This window comes from Notamacropus eugenii, chromosome 6, assembly GCF_028372415.1.
Source record: "Notamacropus eugenii isolate mMacEug1 chromosome 6, mMacEug1.pri_v2, whole genome shotgun sequence".
NCBI classification, from domain to species: domain Eukaryota; kingdom Metazoa; phylum Chordata; class Mammalia; order Diprotodontia; family Macropodidae; genus Notamacropus; species Notamacropus eugenii.
The window spans coordinates 31383950-31405909 of NC_092877.1; the positions used below are offsets into that span (position 1 = coordinate 31383950).

A 21960-nucleotide genomic window follows, 5' to 3' on the forward strand; every position below is an offset into this window, starting at 1 on the left:
TAGAGAACTTTGTCAAATTTATAAGACTATATATCATTCCCCAATTGATAAGTGGTCAAAGTACATAAACAAACAGTTTTTGTGAAGAAATTAAAAGTATATATAGCCATATTTAAAAGATGCTTTAAATCATTATTGATTAGAGAAGTGCCAATTAAAACAACTTTAAGATATCGTCTCACACCTATCAGATTGGCTAAAATGATGGAAGGGGAAAATGACAAATGTTGAGGGGGTGGAAAAATGGGGACATTCACTTTTCCATCTTGGTTCCACCCCTCCAAATTAGTTTAATGCCATGATTGAAATGGAAATCTCGTTATCATTCATGCCATTAACCCATAGAATATCTGCTTGTTATCTCTAAGTCCCAACCAGCTTAATCTGGTGTCATGCTGGAAAAGACACATCATCTGTCTTTGTACAATTAGGGGAAGTTTGATCTCCCCAAGAGTATGGAAAACCTGGTGCTTCTGGTCTTTTAGCCTAGATGACAAGAGGCAGATGAATCCTGTAAAACAATTAACATTCCTTAATTGTCAGAGAGGAGAATGCTTAGCCACACCTGAATACCAAACTAATTTTCCCAGTATAGTCAGTTGTAAGCTTCCCAAACTACCCAGTCCCTTCCTCCTTTCCTTCGTGTCAATTGAGGGTCCCCCTCTTTTCACTGGGGCCACTGGCTTTCCTGAGAGTAACCCACTTTGGTGACAGGTATGTGAATCACTGTTAATAAGCTGATCTCATTCAGTCTTTACCTTGGTCTACTTTTATTAAATTCAACAGTATCTTGTGTTTGTCACTTTCTCCTAAGTTTCATAGTAATCTCCCTCAGAGTTCAGGTCAGATTAAATTTATGAACAAGGAATTTAAAACTCTTATTGGAAAATTATGCTCTGAAACTCACCTAAAATGGCCTGAAAGCACTCAGGCTTGCTTTATTTTGTTAATGAAGCAGAGCAAGGGGGAAAAATAACAGCTCTCTCCCTTTAAATGTTGTTTGGTCATCCTCCCATAAAAATGAAACCCTTCTCCCCAGTCATTATTGCTGGAAGTAGATGTGGGGTATAGCTTTTTATATACAGGAATTACAAACTAGAGAAAGGGAACTTCACACAGCAGAAAATGCAATATAGATTGGACTTTCTGCTAAATACTTCCAACTAGGAGATAATGTGTATATCAAGAATTTCCAGTGGACCAGCAGAACTGAACCCATCTTGGAAGACACATTTCTAGTATTTCTGAACACCCCAAATTCAATCAAGATCAGAGAAAAAGATTGTTATACACAGCCTGCTCCTTACTGTTTCTTACATGTGACAGCCATGAATCCTTGTTTTTGTTTTGCTTTACCTTCATATGATTATCTGGTGTTTCTCTTTCTCCAGTTCATTCTGCACAAGAGAATTCTAGAACAAAAAACTCTAACAGTAAACTTGCATATGTGAGGTAGGTTTGTTTTCTTCTTAAGATACTAGTTCCCAAGATTCACAGCCACACACAATTTACTAGTTCCCAGGATTTCATATCGTAAACAATCTCAACACCCTTTTGCATAGTTATATAATGATAAATAACAAAAACTTCTGGTTAAGTTGTAAGCAACACACTGAGCTATGTTGAATCACCCTGATATTGCTAACGTTAATGTGAACTTGTGAAACTATTGTTGGCAAATTGTCTTCTTTGTATGCTTCTCTATAAATCAAGTGAACACTGGTCAGTAAGTATGGAATGAAAGCTAGAATGTTGTGCTTATCTCTACCAGCCCCCACCGAGACTTAGGGAATGTTGTGTGGGAGTTGGTGCTTCTACTTGCACTTAACCAAGTTCACAGCCTGAAAGGCATTCCTCAGGAAGAGCCCTGAAGGCCCACCCTGAGTTCACAACTTAGCAGTGACATCATTTAGATATCTGAGTTGACATGAGGCCTTAATCATTGCCGTATCAGTTTTTTCAAATTTTGGTTAAAATAGTATTCACATTTTACCTATGAAAGGTTTTTGGCATGTGAATGAATGCTTGATGGAAAGAATATATGCATGCATGCATGAATGGGTTGGTGGATAGATAGATGGATGGATGGATGCAGGAATAAGGAAGCCTTTCTGAAACCTTCTCTGTGGTTTCCAGCCACAGCCGGAAAAGTGTAATCTTCATAGACTGAAAGATGAACAGGAGTTGGAATTCCTTTCAATATAAGTAATAAAAAAGAAGAAGGTAACTGAAGAGACTGAGGAAGAGTGAAATCAATACTTTGAATAATAACCTGACTTGAGTTGAAGAGATAATTGACATGTGAACTCAACTCCTTGACCAAACAGACTTCTAGTTAACACCTTCATAAAGATGACTATAAATGTTAGCTGCATCTCCACATCATCCCCAGTCAGGCCAGAGCACAGCCCTTGGCTCTTTGATGTCAGTATTGTGGGTTTTTCCTAAAGATTGAACCTCTGCCTTCCCAGGAGGTGAGTTGAATTTAATTTTGTTATTAATCTTGCGGGGTTCTTGGTCAAAGGTTGAGTTGTATTCTTATACCTATCTTCTGAAAGAACTCTTTCTACCAGTTATGCTTGAGGGACAGTGAATCAATGCCTTCAGCAGGGAGGGCCTATGGATATTTCCAAAAAAACTGATAATCCACAAAATTTTCCAGGGTCTTGACTTGAGAGGTTTGTGAACATCTGAGATACATCATCCTTTTTTGGAACCAGAGGAGGGGCAATATTATGTAATCAGTCCCAAAGGTGGCCTTACAGAAGAGGGAAATGGCATTCCACTGAGGGGGAGGGTAAGAAAAATGTTGCCTAAAATAATGAAAGGCATTGCCTCTTCCCTTTGAATATGAGTTTGGGTGTCAGGGGGACAGGAGGAGAATTGAAAATTAACTGGTTATTTGCCTTTTTGTGGAGGTGGACAGGAGGCAACAGAGGGAGCTCATTCCAATCCCAGAAAGTATGGAGGGTTTACTGGAATGAAATGAAAGGGAGTGACAAATAGGCTCTTAAAGATTTGATCAAATGTTTTGTTCTTTATCCTACAGAATCTTTTTATTTAATTTATTTTTAACACAATTTATAACAGATAAAGCAATTCCAACTTTTGGTCAGGTGACACTTCTTTTTAAAGCATTAACAACACGGACCACAAAAGAAAATTTTTTTTAAACATTAACCAATTGAGACACAAATGATATTTATGTTGGTAACTTCACAAGTTCTTGACCTAATTGTCTCCACAGTATTGCTAAGAATTAAAGGACCCTAACTTATTGTTGTTGGTCTAAAGTCCTATGCCTAATAGCTTAATTTTAGACAACCCCAGATATCTTACAGAATCTTTCACAAGATTCCAGACTTGCATTCAAAAATCTCCCAACAAAGGAGATTATATTATATGCTCTTAATTTGAAAGAATAAGTTTTAAAAAGCTTTTAAGAAGAGTCAGAGTTTAGGAAAATACTTTTTTGACCACCCCTCCCTCTAATTCAAAAATCCTTTCATTTGAAGGATTTGAGTTTGAAATTGTGAGTATCTGAAAGGCCTGTCTCCAAAAGCTTACATCAGAGGTAAAGATTTCTCTTTCTTTATAGGAAAATAAGAGATCAGAGAAGAAATAAAATTTGAATGTGAAATGAAAAGGTAATCAAAGGAGTGATGGGGTGGGGACATGGTGTTATGTAATGATTTAATATTTAGATACTGCATTGTCCTGTATGTTCTTAGAGAAAATGGATTCCAAGACTTGGGTGTGGTCTTCTTCAAAGGCATTGCTAAGATATTGACACCATATCACACACAATGATCTTTCACATTTCACTTGGATTTCTTCCTTTCTGTTCACCTTCTTTTCTACCAAGTATTTTCTTTCTCTCCTTATCTACTTCAGGACTTCTGGAGAAGGAAACTCAATGTACTATAAAGCATAGATAAAAATTTCAGACATATTTAATTCCAACCATTTGTCTTCTCGCAGCTAGTTATTTCCAACACTCAAGACAAAGACATCTAAGAAAAGCCATGAAGAGGAGGGATAGTGGCAGTGACACTGGTGAAAGGAGAAAATGTATGGAAGAGAAGCTCAACCAATCTGAGAATAAAGAAACTGGGAAAGCATTTCAGGATCACAACTATCCTCCAAGTCCATTTGACATTTTAGATGCCCTCTTGATGGAATATCTTGAGGAAAACAAAGAAGAGGATCAAAGTCAGGTGACAGGTAAGCTGGCCCATTTTATTTTAATGCAAATGATGAATGTCACTAGAGATTTCTTTTGCATTCTTCTATGTCAAGAAAACAACTTTCATTATTTAGCAGTTCATGTCTTTTGAAAGTTGGTCAGTGATTTAGAATTAGAGTCTAGAGAAAGGGACAATCTTGTTTGGAAAAAAAAGAAAAGAAAAGATGCTTGCCCAAGAGACAAAACACTTCTCTTTAAAAATCAGGATTTTATTCTAAAATCACCATCATTTTTCCCTGCATCCTGAAGTAAAAGTAATTCAACAGATTCCTACACAGTTGTGCCCAAAGGAAAAGATGATTCAAATAAAAATGAATAACTTCTCAAAGTGGACACTTTGAAATAACACATTGTGTAGAAATATATATTATCTTTGTATATTATATATACATAGATATATACATATATGAGTGTATATATGTTTGTATGTATATTCTTCCATGAGTTTCTATATTAATATACCCTCAATCCAGTCCTTTGAGTTCAAAGCTCTGAGAGAGGATGATATATAGTAGTGAGACCTTAAAAATGGTGAATTACTGATTGTGGCTTCAACTTTTTCTTATCGTTACTTCTAAGCTTCTCATTTCCCCCTCCCCCAAGGATTCATTCTTTTTTTTTTCAAAATCTTTTTCTTGATACTGCATTTGAAATTATGAGCACTTGCACTTGTGATTTCCTTTATTATTGTTCTGAGTTTTATAGGATGATCTATCCCAAGGTTGAAGGATGATACTAACTTAGTCTATTTTATTCCCTCCAGTAAACTCAATGTCTTTGCCTGCATCCTCACTGAGGGCAATAAATGGGGAACAGAAAATTGGTGGAAAAGTCAATACATGCTTCCCAGAGGAACTTAACTCTGAAGAAGAGAAAACTAAAAGCTCTGGAGGTCCTGGACACAACTTGGCTGAAAACACATGTAGATCAGGAACATTCCAGCCAGCCATACCAGGTAAGGTTCCCAGTATTTCTGGAATTCCTCATCCATGTTTTCAGCTTTCCATCTTTTTTTCCTCATTCACACATCCATTTTCTGTGCCATCCTCACTAATGGAAAAGATATTTCAAAAAGAGACACCTTTTTGGCCTTGTCTGTTTCTGCTTTTCTTGAGAATTTTTTTCTTCCATTGAAATTTCTTCAATCCATTTGAACTCTAGTTAGATAATATATTCCTCATCTCTTGTCCTGTGTTACCACATTTCTTCAAGGTCCATCGTTTCTTGTTGTTTTTTTGTTTATTTTGCTACGGGATCTGGTAATATTTGTTGAACTCAGCACTCAGATAGGAAAGCATCATTCACTGAGTTAATTGAATAAAAAGTCCTGACAGATAGCTCTCCTTCCTTTTAGAGCCATGTTCTCTACCGCTCTCAAGGGATCCTCACCAATCCTTAATGACTTCTCTTACTGAAGTCCCTGAATATCAAGCAAGAGAGCAAGAAGCAGAATTGAAAAGGAGGAAGGAGGAATCAAATGACAAGGTAAGTTAGGACTATCATATTCCATTACAATTCTTGACCACATCAGGCAACAGAGGTTTAACGTAATCAGACCAATCTTGTAGATAGTAGAAGCTAGTTTGAAACTGTTCTCAGGTATCCAGAAGCAGAAAACCAAAGTCATGTATCTGCATCAAACCAGAGCAGAAGACACATCAGGACCTGACATTTATTATGTATCTAGGGATGCCAAGATTCAGTGATAGATGCTCATTTTCAAAATGTGTGCATTCTTTGGGGGTCAGGAACTTCAGGTTAAATGGGATTGGAAAGACTGTTAAGGGGGAAAATGGACCAAAGCATGATATCTGTTCTGAGAGATTTTGTCAAGAAATTGTCTGAAGATTTTCACTGAAGTTTTTCACTGAAGAAAAGACATATTCATGTGTCTACCATCATGGTTTTTGTTTGTGAAGTAATTGAGGTTAAGTGACTTTCCCAGGATCACACAGCAAGGAAGTGTCTTAGGCTGGATTTGAACTCTAGTCCTCCTGACTCCAGAGCTAGTGCTCTATCCATTACATCACATAGCCATCCCTGTCATTATATTTTGAGGATTTTCAGGGCCAGGGACTGGAATTTCAAGAAAAAATAAAACTATACGAATCAATATACAAAACCACTTTAAGGATAGAGTTTAGAGAACTATTTTTAACCACCCTTCTCATTTCTTAAAAAAAAAAAAAACACCTTAAATTGGGGGTTTGCAAATGGTGAATGCCTATAAGTGTTAAAAAGTCATATGGGAAATGCTTAGAGCTTTTCTTGACTTTGCATCAAATGGAGAGATTGGAGAAGAAAAGAAATAGAAACTCAAGAAATAGAAGGATAATGATGGAAATCATGGGATGGAGGAACAGGGCCATAAGTAATGCCCTAACCATTAGATAATGCTTGTCTTTCATATGTTGCAGAAACATCCTAGGGAAAATGAATTCCAAGACTTGGATGTGAACATCTCCAAAAAAATAGGTAAGACTTTTCACTGTGCCCCACACAATAACCACTCACATTTCACTTGCTCTCTTCCTTTCTCTTCCACTGTATTCCTTGTCCCTTGTTTCCTTCCTGATTTGTGGAGTAGGAAACCCAAAATGTTATCAGGTAAAAATCATTATTCCACTTATATTTAATTCTAACCGTTCCTATTTTTTGTTCATACCCAGCTCTTTCCAACACTCACAACAAGGACATCTCAGAAGAGGAGACTGAAAAAGTCACTAGTGCAATGAGTAAAAGTTTGCTACAGAATTATAGTCAATCTGAAAACCAAGAGAAGGAGGGAGAATTTCACATTAACAACCACTCCCTAAAATCCTTCGACACTTTTTATTCCCTTTGGAAGGCATATATGGAAGAAAACAAAGAAGAAAAGCAGAGCCAGATGGCAAGTAAGCTTTGGTCCATTTTATTGTAATGGAAGAGAGGAATGTTACTCATATCTTCTCATCTTCTTTATTTCCTTTTTGTGTTCTTGTTTGGGGATAATGAGTAGCTTGATTGTATCGAATATGACTAATGAAAAAAAAGAGATTTCTTTTGCAATCAACTCTGCCAAAGGAAAACCTTCCTTTCCTTGGCAGTCCATGTTATTTGAAACTAGTTGAGACATTTGGAACCAGAGAATGAACAAAGGAACACTCTTTTAATTCAAAAAGGAAAAAGATGATTGCACAAGAGTCAACACTTTTCTTGATAAATGAGGTGTGATATTGAAATTATCATTAGGCTGTTCTATCTCCTGAAATGATCTAAAACAAATTTTTGAAAAGGAGATTTTGGAATCACTATGTGGAAATACATATCCTTTCATGAGGTTCTAAAAAAGTGTAATTGATATATATTTAAGACAGTCACCAAATCTCTAGAAGAGGAGAAATACTCTCTGTGCCTTCAAGAATATTTCTTATCAGTTACTCTTAGTTTCTCATCTTTTCCTGAGGATTCCTTTTTTTCCCCAAAATGTTTTCTTGGTAACGCACATTCATGTTTTCCTCCAATATTGCTTTGGGTTCTTTCATGGGGAGATCAGTCCTAAAACTGAAAGGAGGTATTAATGAATATGTGTCTACCCTCCAGGAAATTCAAGGTCACAACTATCACCTTTTCTCTTTGTCAAAAATGAGGAACAGAAACTTGATGAAAAAGTCCACATAAGCTTTCAAAAGGAACATAACCCAGACGGAGAGAAAACCAGAAGCTCTGAATCTCCTGGAGCCAACTTGGCAGAAAACACATGTAGTTCAGGAACACTCCAGCCAAATACACCAGGTAAGGCTTCCAATATTTCTAACATTTATTATCTCTATTTTCCAATTTTTCTCACTTTTCATTCCTGCACCCATTATCTCTTCAACATCTATTTTCTTTACCATCCTCACTCATGAAAAATAAGATTTTTTTATTTTTATTTTTTCCAGGCAATACAAGCTTTATTTTACTAAAGAGCATAGGACATATGAACCTTATATTAAATATCTTATCCCAAAGACAAGGCAACATCTCATGAGTTTCACTCATCCTGAAATCTCTAAGATATAATTTAAAGAACAGAGCCTTCGGAATTATTTTTTATCAATAGTTTGATAATAGTTTGAGCCAACTCAAAAAGAGCTTTTCAGTTGATAATGGCACACAACCAGCAGTAGAGAGCCACAGAATGGAAGCAGTGGAAACAATGGGGATATAATTTTCAGCTCATAGGAACACATACAAATAGAAATTGATAGCCCTCGCTACGCTTGGATTTGATTTGACACTTTTACTGTGGACTATTAGCAGTTTTCTATCTCAGTTATCTCAAGTATGAGTTTTCTAAATTTAAACCTTTTTGAAAATGAAATTTTAAGGTTCTTCTAAGGGGAGAGATGACAGTGACCTCGAATTTCAGAAACTATTTGAAGAGCATAAAAATCAAGTGTTATTTTAACTAATATAAAATTAGAAAGAAACAAACATGATATGGTATAGATGTCACTTGGGATAGAAATCAAAAGGTCTGCTTGAGCCAAATACAAATGTTGGTAAGTCACTTAATCTAACTGGGCCTTAGCTTCCTCATCCACAAAATGTGGGCATTCAGTTCTAACATTCTGTGATTCTGTTCTTAGAAATTACCATAATAAAATCTCAGGATGGTGATCTGAGATAAATTTGACAATCTATTTTCTAAAGAATGGTAGTTTTATATCTCTTGGTATCAAACACAAATGGCATTATGGTTAAACTCCCATAAATTGACAAGCAACTATTCAAAATATAGTCATATTTGGAAAAGAAGATGTCTTAAGAAGATATACTGTGTTGGTCTTGTCTGTGTCTACTTTTCCCTTCAAGAATTTTTTTCATAACTTGAAATTCCTTCAATCCCCTTGCTTTCTAGCGAGATAATGATTTCTTCTTTAATTGTACTGTGATTTCTAATTTCTTCCAAAGCTGTCTTTTCCTCTTATTTTACTGTGCTCTTTAAGAATTTATTCCTTGTCTGGAAAGGAGGATTCTGAACGGAAAGCATTACTCATTTAATTGACTTAATAAAAAACATGATGAAATTCTTTCTCTCCCCCCACCTACAGATTCTATGGTTCTGCCTCCATTTTGGAAGTCTCTTCTCCCCATGAAGACATCACCTCTTATGAAATTGCCTGAAGAACAGCAAAAAGAACAAAAATCGCAGCCACAAAGTAAGAAGAAAGAAGCTGTGGACAAGGTAAGTTGAAACAAGCATTTGTCCTCATTATAATCTAGGGTTAAAAAAATCCAAAAAAAAATGATCACCATCAGACCAATCATGAAGTCAAGAGAGACAAGCTTCCAATTGCACTCTGGTAAATAAGGAAAGAAGCCAAGAGATATTACATGTAGATTTTTTTCCTTCCAGAATTCATGTAGGACTAGGATCAGACAACAAGTATAATACTCTATGCTTGTATTTCAATATTCGATGTCAAATGCCCATAGTCTCCATATATACTTTTCTATCACTATTACTTAGGGTTATACTACATTTTCAACTATATTAACATGAAAAATTGATCTAAGCCCATTACTTTCCAATGCATTTTTGCATGCTATTCATGAGTTTTCATTAGTAAAAGAGTTTTGGCAAATTTTAATGCAGTATGACATTTATGGCATCATCATTCACCTAGTTTATCCAAGTTCACACCTTCTGTGTCATCCTCAATTCCTCCCTCAGTCAGTGGATTAACTTTGTCAGACCTACCTTCATAAAATCTCCCATTTATATCTCTCTATCTGAAATCAAATGGATTTTCATGAACTCAGATCAGGTCCTCACCACCTCATACCTGGTGTATAGCTATTTGCAATAGTCTTTTGAATTGTCTTTCTACCAATATTCTCCACTCATCTGCCAAAGTGTGATTTTCCTCAAATGCTGTTCTGACAATGTTAACAACCGGCTTAACAAAATTAAGTGGTTCCCAATTACATATAGAATTAACTAAAAAACTCCTCAGTTTGGTGTCTTTAGCTTTTCAAAACCTAGCTCCTTGCTCCATTGCTCTCATCCATGTATATTCTCTGCTCTGTAGCTACACTTACCAATCTATTATTTCTCCAGTGTAATACTCCACTCCCAATGTCAACATTTTTCACTGGTTTATCTGCATTCCTAGAAGGCTCTTTCTTAGCTCTCACTCTTTCTCCTGGTTTTCCTAAATTTCTCTCCAGACCTAACACAATTCTACCTTCTTCAAGAGGCCTTTCCTTGTCCCCTTTGTTCCTCAATTGCCTGTGCCTTCCCTCTGAGATAACCTTCCATTTATAATGTATATAGCTTATATTTATTTACCTAGATATTTATATATTCTTTCCCCCATTAGAAAGCAAGATCCTTGAAAGCAGAGAAAATGTTCCTGGTTTGTTTGTTTTTTTGTATCCTTAGAACTAACCAGAGTGTCTAGCATAAAATCAAATCAGCACTTAATAAAAGCTTATTGACTGCCCAGTGAAAGTTGAGCAATTGATTCCTCCTTTATTTACCACAATGACAGTTTTATCATTCTACTAGTGGAATTACCGATAAGGAGGAATTCTATTCTGGTTCTGATTGTCTTTATTTTGATACAAATCTTTATCAGTGTCCATTTCAATATCCAGTTGAATGTCTCTGTTCAACGGATCCTGTCTAGACTGTAACTTATTTGTTTGTAGTGATGGCAAGAGAGATGGAAAAGAAAATCTTTGTTCAGATTACATAGTGACAAAATGTACATATTTGCCATCCCAGGTTCACAAGCTTAAATAACTCTAGGTTAATTTTACTCCTACAGTCAGCTGATGGAAACCCATTCCCGGTCCTAAACAACTCTTCTCCATACAAAAAACTCTTCCAGAGCCTAGGGGACACTACCCAATTAGATGCACTGATGAGGGGAGAAATTGTACTGAATATCGATGAGACTGGTAAGTAAGAAGTAAGTAATGCATAAAAATACATAAAGTACTGTTCATTTATTTCCAGACAAGGTAATGTTTTGCATACGTGAGAGCCAAGATACATTACTGTAATTCCAGGCAATCCACTATGATATTTTAAGAATCAGTAATTACATTGGTGTGGGTTCCTCCTCCACAGTAGATTGCAGATCCCTTAGAATTCAGTAGATTGTATTTTATAGTCAATGTACCCAGCAAATAATGATGCTCTGTAAACCTAGCGATAAGTTTCCCCAAGAGGACAAGGTTGGTCTTCACATAACTACACATAACCCCTACTGGAAACCTTTACAGCCAGCAGAATGTGGAGCAATTGGAGCACTACCAACGTAGCTCTTAAGAAACCAGGGTCACCTCTGTGCCACAAGATGGCAACATAGTAGGACATTGGTCTGAGTTCATGGTAGCTAGGCATCAATTGTGTCAGGGTGAACGTGTCCCCCTCGACTCCTGGTTTAAGCATTGTTGGATGTTCCATACTAGAGACTAAGCATGTGCCCGAGTGAAGTTTGGTTACAGGCAGCTTCAGTCTCTTATAAAACATGTGGACCACCTGACCGAGTCTGATCATTGTTGGGAGACATAATGTTCAGGTTGGTGATCTAAAGAGTATCCTAATTTTGCTTAGTTCATTTATTCTGAGTTTCACTTGTCTTTTCTTGATTGCTCCACAGATTTCTTACCCCACTCTCCAGCTTTGAACAAACCAACAAATGAGGGTGAAAAGCAAAATGCAGAGAACATGGAGGCATCTGATGATCAAAAAGAAATGAAAGTACGACACAAGTTCTCAGAATATCAATTAGGTATTCTCACAGAACACTTTCATAGAAATGAATATGTCCATCCTGATGAAGTCCAGGTTCTTTCTAAGACCCTAAGCCTGACTCCACAGCAGGTATGTGTCATCTCCTGAGTAGAAATGAACAGAATGATGTCCTCATTCCTCTTACTTTTAGTCTTGGTGCTTCTTGAATCATTGATGACATTTCTGATGTTGCCTCTCTAGAATTCATTTTGTTTTTGCCTCAAAATATCATAACTCGGGGTCAAGAGAAAATTGCCAAAGTCAAGCTCTTAGCAATGCGTAAGGATAGAAATTCAGACCTTGGCTAATATAGCAGAAAGAGCCTTGGGTTGAGCTACAGAAGACCTAAAGTGAAATACTTTTACTTAATGACCAAGAATCCTTGGGAACAATTCTCCATCTTGAACCCATGTTTCTTCTTTAAAATGCCAATAGTATGTTAGATTATATTTAATATCTCCCTACTCTTCAAAGTTTTAGCAACACCCAGAGTATCTACTTTTCTTCAAGATGATTATTTCCTCCACAATACATTTTATTATAAACATTGACTATTTCCAGAATAAATGCAAAAGTGTTCTAGAAGGCAATTTTGATATTTGTAATAGGATTGTTTAACAAACATTATTACATCATAAACTTTTGCATTTCCTTCAGATCCAACACTGGTTTCAAAATCAAAGATACAAAAAGAATAAATGTTCAGGCCCATTAAAAGAAGCATTTAATATACAAGTAAGTCAATTTTAAAAATTTAATCCAACACGTATTTAATATTGCCAACACTGCAGTAATTGCCTACAAGTTAGAGTCAGCATGCTGGAGCATATAGAGTTGGTCTTGGAGTCAATCATTAAGTCCCATCTCTGACACATATTACCTCTGGCCCTAGACAACACATAGCACATCTCACTGCCTCAGTCACCTTCCTAAGATTCTAAGTGTCCAAGTGGGTGACTGTCTGCATTAATATTTGTTGTTTTATCGTTAGAAGATGTGTTTATATAAGACTGGGCCAAACACCATTGGTCCAAATGCTGTGCAACATGCTGGGGCTATGATGCAAATTAATAAACAGTCTTTGATCTTAAGAGCCATGATTCTACTAAGAAGATTATATACACACACAGACATGTGTGTATATATATGTTATATGTATACAGACAATATACATATATGCATACGGACAGATGTAAATATAGAGACATATGCATGAGGAATCAATGCCAGGGAATTCTAATCTGCATCTGATTAACTTTATCTTTTAAAAAATATCACTAAAATAGTTTTTAGTTCATAGTGGATGACGATTTGCCCTTCTGAGTGCTCTGGAGGATAGAAGTAATAAGACTCAACATCCTTTGTAGTGGTGCAAAGTGAGAGATAGAAAATAACCCATGGATCACAACAGATAAAGAATTTCAGATTTGTTTGTGACATCAAAGTCATGGACTTGAATAATGTAGGGTCATTTTTACCCCCACAGACAGCTGATGGAGTCCCAAACAGGAATATGAACAACTCTACTCCACAGAAAGGAATCTTCCAGAACTTGGAAGAACTTGATGGATTGAAGGGGGAAGATGTGATTCTTAATCCTGAGGAGCATTGTAAGAAAATGGGTAAATAGTGCATGGAAATCTTTTCACTACTCCTTTTTTCTAGACAATATGGGGTTTCTTATGTATATTCAAGGGTCATAGTACTTTTCTTTTAAATCTAGGTTACTAACTCTGACTGTTCAAGGATCTATAACTTCATAGACATTGTCTGCTCCCTCATCATCCCCAGAACTCAGTTCCTCTACAAAATGAAATGATATTCATGAACAACTGTGCGTAATAAATCATCTTCTTCTGGGTAATCTGTTGATAATCCTCCCCAAATGGATGAGACTGGGTTTCAAACAGTACACGTAGCCCCAAATATAAACCTTTCTACTTCAAAGGAACTTCTGCAATTTACATAGTACAAGCAAGTGAACAGGAAATCAAATTTTGCTTCTCCACTACAAGATAGCAATGATGTAGAAAAATGAATGAAAGTTGCTTATAGTCAGACATGATGCCAGAGTAGACATGCGGACCTGAGGATCCTGGTGATATCTTTATGGGACTTAGGCTGGGTCACAGCCAGAGAGTGTGCCCAGGTTTGGTTTGGCTACTAGGAGCTTCTGCATTTTCTATCTTAAAAAACTTGCAGTCTGGCTGACCCATCATGACCATCATTAGGTGACATCATCTTCAGTTGGGTGATTTTAGGAGACTTGGTCTGTTTTCATTTAATTCATTTTTTTAAACTTTCCCTTGTCCTGTCTTGGTTACTTCTCAGATTTCTTGCCCCAAACTCCAGCTTTGAACAAATCCAAAAATGAGGATAAAGAAGAAAAGGCAAAGAACATAGAAGCCTCTGATAATCAAAAAGGAAAGAAAATACGACGCAAGCTTTCAGGATATCAACAACAAATTCTCAGTGTATACTTTCATAGAAATGAATATATAAGACCTGAAGAAGTCGAAGTTCTTTCTGAGGCACTGAGCCTGACTCCTCAGCAGGTATGTTTCATCTCCTGAGCAGAAATGCTCAGGACTGTGTTCTTTTTTTTTCTTTTTTTTTTTTTTTTGAGGTAGTCAAAATTAAATGACTTTCGAAGGGTCACTCAGCTAGCATGTGTCTGAGGCCAGATTTGAACTTGGGTTCTCTTAACTCCAGGAGAGTGCTCTATCCACTTTACCACCTACCTTCACCTCAAGGCTGTGTTCTAATTCCTCTTCCTTTTCTTGATGTTTCTTGAATACTCTGTCCTTGATAACATCTTCAGTATTATTTTCGTATTACCCTCATTTTCTCTGTTTTCTATTATACTGTAAACAAGAAATGCTTATAATACTCAAGTTATGAAGTTTCAGCAATGTGGAAAATGAGATTATAGGCTGCGTAGAAGAAAGAGCACTGCACTTGCAGTCAGAATATCTAGACTCAAATCTTAGCTCTGACATCAATTGACCACGGGGTCTTGAGACTATCATTCTGAACCTCAAGTTCATCCTCTTTAAAATGTATGATTTGGGATAGTTAACCTTTAAAATCTCTTTTTGTTTATAAATTAATTACTTCCTGATTGGGTGTACATATTTCCAACATACTAAGAGCATATTCTTTCCTTCTGATTAAATTGAGGACAGATGTTCATATTTTTCAAAGAGAATCTAATAGGATTTTTCCAAAACTGCATATAAAACAAAACTGTACAATGTTTGTATTTCCTGCAGATCAGATTCTGGTTTGGTAACCAGAGATCAAAAAAGAAGAAATTTGGGAGTTCATTCAACAGAACATGAAATGTGGAAGTAAGTAGATTTCAAAAGTTTGATATAATAAGCATTTAGTATTATTCAATTTTTTTTTGAAGCAAAGAAGCAAAAATGAGTTGCTTTAATTAAGCTGGTCACACATTCACAAACAGCTAGGTTCCCATCACTTTTTACTCATACTAGCCATTTGTAACAAATGTAAATAAAGTGATATACCCTTCCAAATGGACCCTAAAGGTTTGATTCTTGTTTCTAGTGATGTGAAGGGGCAACTCAAAGCTGCTAGGAGTTCTTTTTCTGGAGTCCTCAGAATGTTCTCCTTAAGCATGGCGTAGTATTTTCTGCTTGGAACTCTTGACTTTACAAAGAGTTTCTCATTGTGTCCAGATGCAGACAGAAGCTGCTATAAAGCCACATAATGTATAATGCTTGGAGGTTGTTGCAAAGACAGAAATTCCAAAATCCTTCTCATCTGGGAAGATTATAAATTTACTCTTTTTTCAGAGGTTAAGAGAAGAGGCCTGGGGAGAGTCCTAGTCCAGGACTCTGTGTTACTTCTCCCAAATTAATTTGATATTTCCTCAAAACTGCTGAAGATGAAAGAGAGATAGAATGTTTAAGAGAAAAAGCACTTAGAAGAGTTGAAAATAATGGAATCAAGGATACAAGTAAAAGGGTTACACTCATAAATGAGAAGGCAGGAGTACATTAGAGCTAGCTAAAACTGTCTCCTGAGAGTCTCTTATTAAATGTTCAGTGTGACTATATATATGTATGTATGCATGTAAGTATATATATGTGTGTGTGTGTGTGTGTGTGTGTGTGTGTATACATATATATCAGACATCATAAAAAGCTAAAATTTATTATGTTGCCAATTGTCTAGTCAAGAAAGTTATGAAGAAAATATTAATAATGCAGATTAAACACAATAGTGTGTCCTGCAGTATATATAGATAGGTATTTACCTATAGATATATGCATATACATTCATTGGAAAATCAATTATTGAAAATTTACTAATATGCCCTAGGAAAATGCCAAGATTTTCACCAGAACCTTGAAAAAGGAGAGAATAGGGAAATTCAAGAGAGAGATTTCTTTAGCCATTGTGTAGTTGACATGATGATGATGATGGTGGTGGTGGTGGTGGTGGTGATGATGATGATGATGATGATGATGATGATGATGATGATGATGATAAAAAATAACCTAAAAGGATAGGGGATTTGACGGAGGAAGTTTGAAATTCTTGATAATAGACATGGAACTGTTGGTAAGATTGAGTGTAGGAGAATACCCATATTTCTTTGAGGTGAAGTGAAGAGAGAATCTATGAGACTCTAGAAGGCTGAGGAATTGAGAGGTCAAGACAATTCTGAAAACATTAAAACACATGTTAAAGAAAGCACTCATGATGAGGGCAGAGTCAAGTAAGTTGTTTCTTATCTAGAAAGAAAGGCAGAAGTGTCACATGAGCAAGAATACTCAAGCTATCTGACCAGAATATCCAGGGATGGAGTCTTTCAGTCCAAATGCTATCTCTGAGAACAAAAAGTCTGGCTGGCAGACATTGAGAGTAAAGGGAAAAAGAAAGGCAAAGGGAAGGTTATGGGGAAAGGAAGCAGGAGCATGTGATTCCTAACTAAAATGATTCTTTTCAAATTACATTTCTCTCTGCTTAGAAATGACCTACTCCTTAACCTATTATTGTTGGGAAGTAGAAGAGGAAGTCTCTCATCCATGAAAATGAGAATGACTTTACAATGAGTGATGTGTTCCTAGATCCCTTTTGAGTGAATTGTTCTCTTCTTGTCTTCCCTACTAATTGTCAGACCTTTCCAAAAAATGTCCTTGAGTAGGGGGAAGGAAAACCTAAACTGTTCCTGCTTTGTTTGTCAGTTCTTCAATTTCAATGGTAATTCCAGGTCTTCTCCAAGGAGACTTTAAAAGCTTTTCATCATATTTCTTGACTGCCCTATGTATATACTTCTCTCCAACATGATATTATTCCCTCTGAAGTGAAAGGAACTGTAAATTAGGTTTACAATGCCATGTCTTCAGAAATCCATCACTAAAGAAAGTAGTGTTTTCTCTCTTATTTAGGATGCAAGATGTGCAGAAGCTGTTTTCCCAAATTCAAGTTCCTGGAATCCCATGGTTACTGCTATTTCTTCATTCTAAAACCAAGATAATGCAAGATGAATACTCATTCTTCTGTGAACTTACCCTCCCAATATTTATCAGTCAAGGAAAGGGAGTGGTTCCTGTGCATCAAATGGCCAATTTCTTCATTCAAGGCTGGAGTGAATGTATTTTATCAATAGTATCACCAACTTGGTAAATAGCTGATATTTTATTAAAAAGGTACAAATCATTTAATGGCTATGCAATATTAAATAGAATGACAAGTTGTACATTACTGACTCATTTAGTATTTCAGCCTTTTAACATTTGATTACAATTTCTTTATGTGCTAGTAGATTATCATGTCCTATAAAGATCCCTTGGTATGCTGATAAATGTAGGTATTATAATACAGGTAGTTCAGTACTCTTATTGCTGGAGATGTGAATTGGTTAAACCATTCCAGAAAGGAAACAAAGAATGATACAAAGAAAAATTAAGTGATGAAAATGTATATTTTCCCCTCTCTTCTTCCATTTACATATACATACACACACACACACACATACACACATGATCATGATCATATTATGCTTGTGCTAAACAAACTCCAATGAGATTCTCTTACTTCCAACATAAACACAAAATCATTTGTTTGGACCTCCAAATCTTCTAGAGTTTCACCTCTTTTCATCTTTCCAGTTTCATATACATTTGCTGCTTTCCACAAATGTTCCAAAACAGCTAGATTGGTTGAATTGCTCTTTTTCCCCACAGAGCATTCTATCTCCAGAAGCTATGCATTTGAATTGGCTGAACCTGATGCCTGGAATGCTATTTGTCTTTACCTCATCTCACCCCACTGTCACCTTGTGCTGAGTTATTGATAGTTTATCTCTGCTTGGATATTAAGAAAGGGGACCAGCCATTTAACTGACCTTGGATAGTTCCCTTACCTATGATTTCTGACTTAGGGAGAGAGTAACTATTGTTTTCCATCTCTGGAGAAAATCTTGGCCATTCTGAGGATCTCTGGTTTAGAAACTAGGAAGATCAAGACATCACTGCCTACTGCCTACCAGTTGTGTGCTCGTCCTTCATTGCTGAAGAAGACTATGCCATTAGAGAAATAATGACATGACTTGCACTTGACTTTGTTTTGAGTGAGGGAGGGCTGTGCAGGTCACCAGCCTCACTTCTCATGCAGAGCCATCTGAAGCCAGCGACCAGATATTCATCAGGATGACTGGAGATGACCCAGGATAAGACAATTGGGGTTAAGTGACTTGCCCAAGGTCACACAGCCAGTGAGTATCAAGTGTCTAAGGTGAGATTTGAACTCAGGTCCTCCTGACTCCTGCACTGGTGCTCTATCCACTGCATCACCTAGCTGCCCCCCACCAGTTGTATCGATAGTGTAAAGACCAAGATGTATGAAGTCCAAGGGTGGTCTCTCAGAAGATCCCCCTATTCATACTCTTATGATAAATAGGAGATAACATCATTAAATCAATAGACATTTATTAAGCACCTACTATGTGATCTCCAGTGATTAAAATCTATTATTGTACTTTTCTTAAAGCCCACTCGCTTTGGAAACCCAAATTCCTTCAGAACTAGTCCATTATTTTTGTGGGGTTTAAATACATTTTTAATAATGTCTCCCCTAGTGGAAAATTTCCTAAAGTCTCAATGATCCAATATGATCTGACTTTCTGTTTGTCAGTCAATTTCAGCATTTTAGTATTTGTCACTTCACAAAATAAGATTCTTTCACCTTCTTATGAGTCACTACTGGGGCTGAATCATTTAATGAACATAGTATAGAATGGATGCACAACTTTTCAAGCACTATCAGCTAAGTAACTACCCCTGGGCCAGGGATGCTCAAGCCTCTCAAGATTCACAACTCAGCTTTTTCACCCCCTTCTTTTAATGTATTGTTTTCTGCCATTCCAATATAACATCCTTAAAGTCAGGGACTGTATTTTTCTTTGTATTTGTATTTCCAGAATTTGTTCTTCTCAAGGGTATTGCTGATAATGGGAGCACCAACTCCTACAGCATCTCCTAATTACTCTTCTCACAGGGGTGGGTGAGAATAAAAGTAGGAGCACCAACTTCTAGCATCCCCTAAGTCTTGATGGGGGTGGTCCAGATAAGCACTTACATTCTTCACTTACTGACAGGTGCTCACTGGATTTAGAGAGGAGCACTCAAAGAAGGCAATTTGCCAACAATAGTTCACAAGTTTGCATTAACCTTAGCAATATCAGGGTGATTGAGCACAGCACAGTGTGCTGCTTACCACTTAACTCAAATGTTTATATAATTTATCATGATATAACAATGCACAAGCTTGATGAGATTGCTTAAGATGTAAAATCCTGAGAACTAGTAGATTGTGTATGGCCATGGATCCTGGGAACTATTATATTAAAATGAAAACAAATCCACCTCACATGCATTCCACCCCTCCAGGATCCTGGCCCTTACAATCTGAGCAGATGATACTTTGAGGGGTCCTCAAGCTAGGAAACTAGGACATCCACATTAGCAATATAAGCTCTAAGAACAGTATTACGATAACATAAACGTAGTGTTGAGCATCACCACATACTACTAGAGCTACCACATGGCCTAAAACAGACAAGAGAGTAACTCACCCTTTCCCCTAGAAGTATTGACTACAAGGTCTTAAAACAGACAAAAACATAATTTACCCTTTCCCAGAGAAGTATGGCCACAAGGCCTAAAATAGAACATCGCATTCAGCATGTAACAGAGCACACACACCCCGTATAAGTTCTTTGGGGACCAGGGGCTTTGGGGAGCGACCAGACAGCTCCTCCTCACTGGACAGAGGCTTTCCTTAACACAGCATGCTCCTCTCTTGGGCCACAGTAGGTTACAGTCCCCTCAATCAAAACCGACTGTCCAATCATCCTCCTGAGAGTCCTCTTGGGAGCATGTCCTTCTATCCACTGGGGCTCGGTCCACTACCATTGTAGGCTCCCACCTGGTGCTGCTGGGCATTCACAAGCTCAAGTGAACCAAAGAGTCTTAAGTCCTAGAACCACTCCAGCCCCTCCGCCACAAGGTCCGCGGGGGCAGCTGGGCAACAGAGTCGACAAGGTTAGGAGGGATTCTGGCACTTCCCTCATGTCACCATGGACAGCTCCATCCCTGGGTCACAACCTATCCTTGAGGGACATGGCAGGAAAGCACGCACAGTTCTCCTGCCTTGCTGTAAAGTTTGTATCTGGGCTCCAGAGCTGGGTCTCCAGGGCTCTTCTTGCGGGTCCAGTGGACAGCTCCCTTCTCCTGCCCCCACTCTCGCCTCACTGGGGGTGGGGCCGCTCCCTGCCTCCTCCGCTTGCTGCTCAGGCTTGTGCTCTGCACTGGTCCCAGCGTCTCTGGCTTTAATTGCAAGGCTAATAGAGCCGGGGCAGCTCATCCTCCTCCATCAAGGGCGGAAGAGCTGCTCTGGCCTGGGCTCTCTTCAGCAAAGCCTCCCTCACACAGCCCCATGGCCAGTGGGCAGGGCTGCTGACACTCCAGCTCTGACTCCTGCAGGCTGCTGCTCCCACACTAAGTTCAAAAGAAACTGAACTCCTCCTCTGTCTCTGTAGGAGCTTTATATTATAGCTTTGTGCCGGGAAACTCAAAAGAAGCTTCTGCTTCCCCTTCATTACAACCCGGGGTCCTCCCCTTTCTTAAAGGACTCCAGAGTGTCTTCTAACAATTCTAGGGCTTTTTCCCATGCCTATCTTTCCTTCAGCTCCTGTACTAAATCAATCAACAGTTTGTCATTAGTTTTTTTCATAGTAGTTAACTTCAACCAATACACAGAACAAGAAACTGAATCGCCTGCTAGGCTCCCCCATCCCCCGTAGGCACATTTTCCTCTGGCTGCCGCTGCTCTGTCTGGTCTCCTTAAGAGTGACAGTGAGGTAGGAAGGGGGAAGGAGAAGTTATCTTCTAGGGGCTCTGCTCTGGAGAGATGGAGGAATCACTCCCCCTAGGATTGTGGCTGCTGCTGCTGCAGCTCCTACCTTGGGTTCTCTCCCACTGAGTCGGGGTCCCTCTGGATTGGTACTGGATGCTGCTGCTTCTGGCAATGCACACTAATTCTCCCACTCCTCCAGGGCTAAATCAGTCTGAATCTCCCACAATCAGGCTTCAAACCTCGCAGCTCCCTACCTGCAAATTTCAGCAAAGCCTCCTCAAGGCCTCTGGGGGTAGAGAGTACATCCTCCCATTCCTGGGAAGGGGTGCATACTTCATCCTCCCATTTCTGGGGACACAGATCCCTAGGACCATAGCTACAATAAACAACACACTACTTAGGGACCACCCAGAAACTCCTATTGACATCCCAATAAACACTATATTCGCCTTGCCTTCAAGATACTGCTCCACTATGTCTTGTGTAAAACAGGAACTTTTGGATTCTGGCCTCTAGCAGGTTCACTCTTGATCCTGGCAGCCAAAAAGAC

General features: G+C 37.9%; 1 protein-coding gene across 1 annotated transcript; it reads left to right on the top strand.

Moving 5' to 3' along the window:
• Positions 1-578: 578 nt before the first annotated feature.
• On the top strand, positions 579-17756 carry LOC140510630 (uncharacterized). Its single transcript, XM_072619360.1, has 18 exons — positions 579-714; positions 1392-1452; positions 2137-2474; positions 3599-3647; positions 3982-4224; positions 5010-5201; positions 5601-5731; positions 6664-6721; positions 6916-7140; positions 7829-8020; positions 9325-9458; positions 11047-11179; positions 11887-12110; positions 12678-12755; positions 13507-13642; positions 14352-14575; positions 15293-15370; positions 17441-17756. The coding sequence occupies exons 5-17, from the start codon at positions 4026-4028 to the stop codon at positions 15359-15361; spliced, it is 1995 nt and encodes a 664-aa protein (XP_072475461.1). The 5' UTR covers positions 579-714; positions 1392-1452; positions 2137-2474; positions 3599-3647; positions 3982-4025; the 3' UTR covers positions 15362-15370; positions 17441-17756.
• The last annotated feature ends 4204 nt before the right edge of the window (positions 17757-21960 follow it).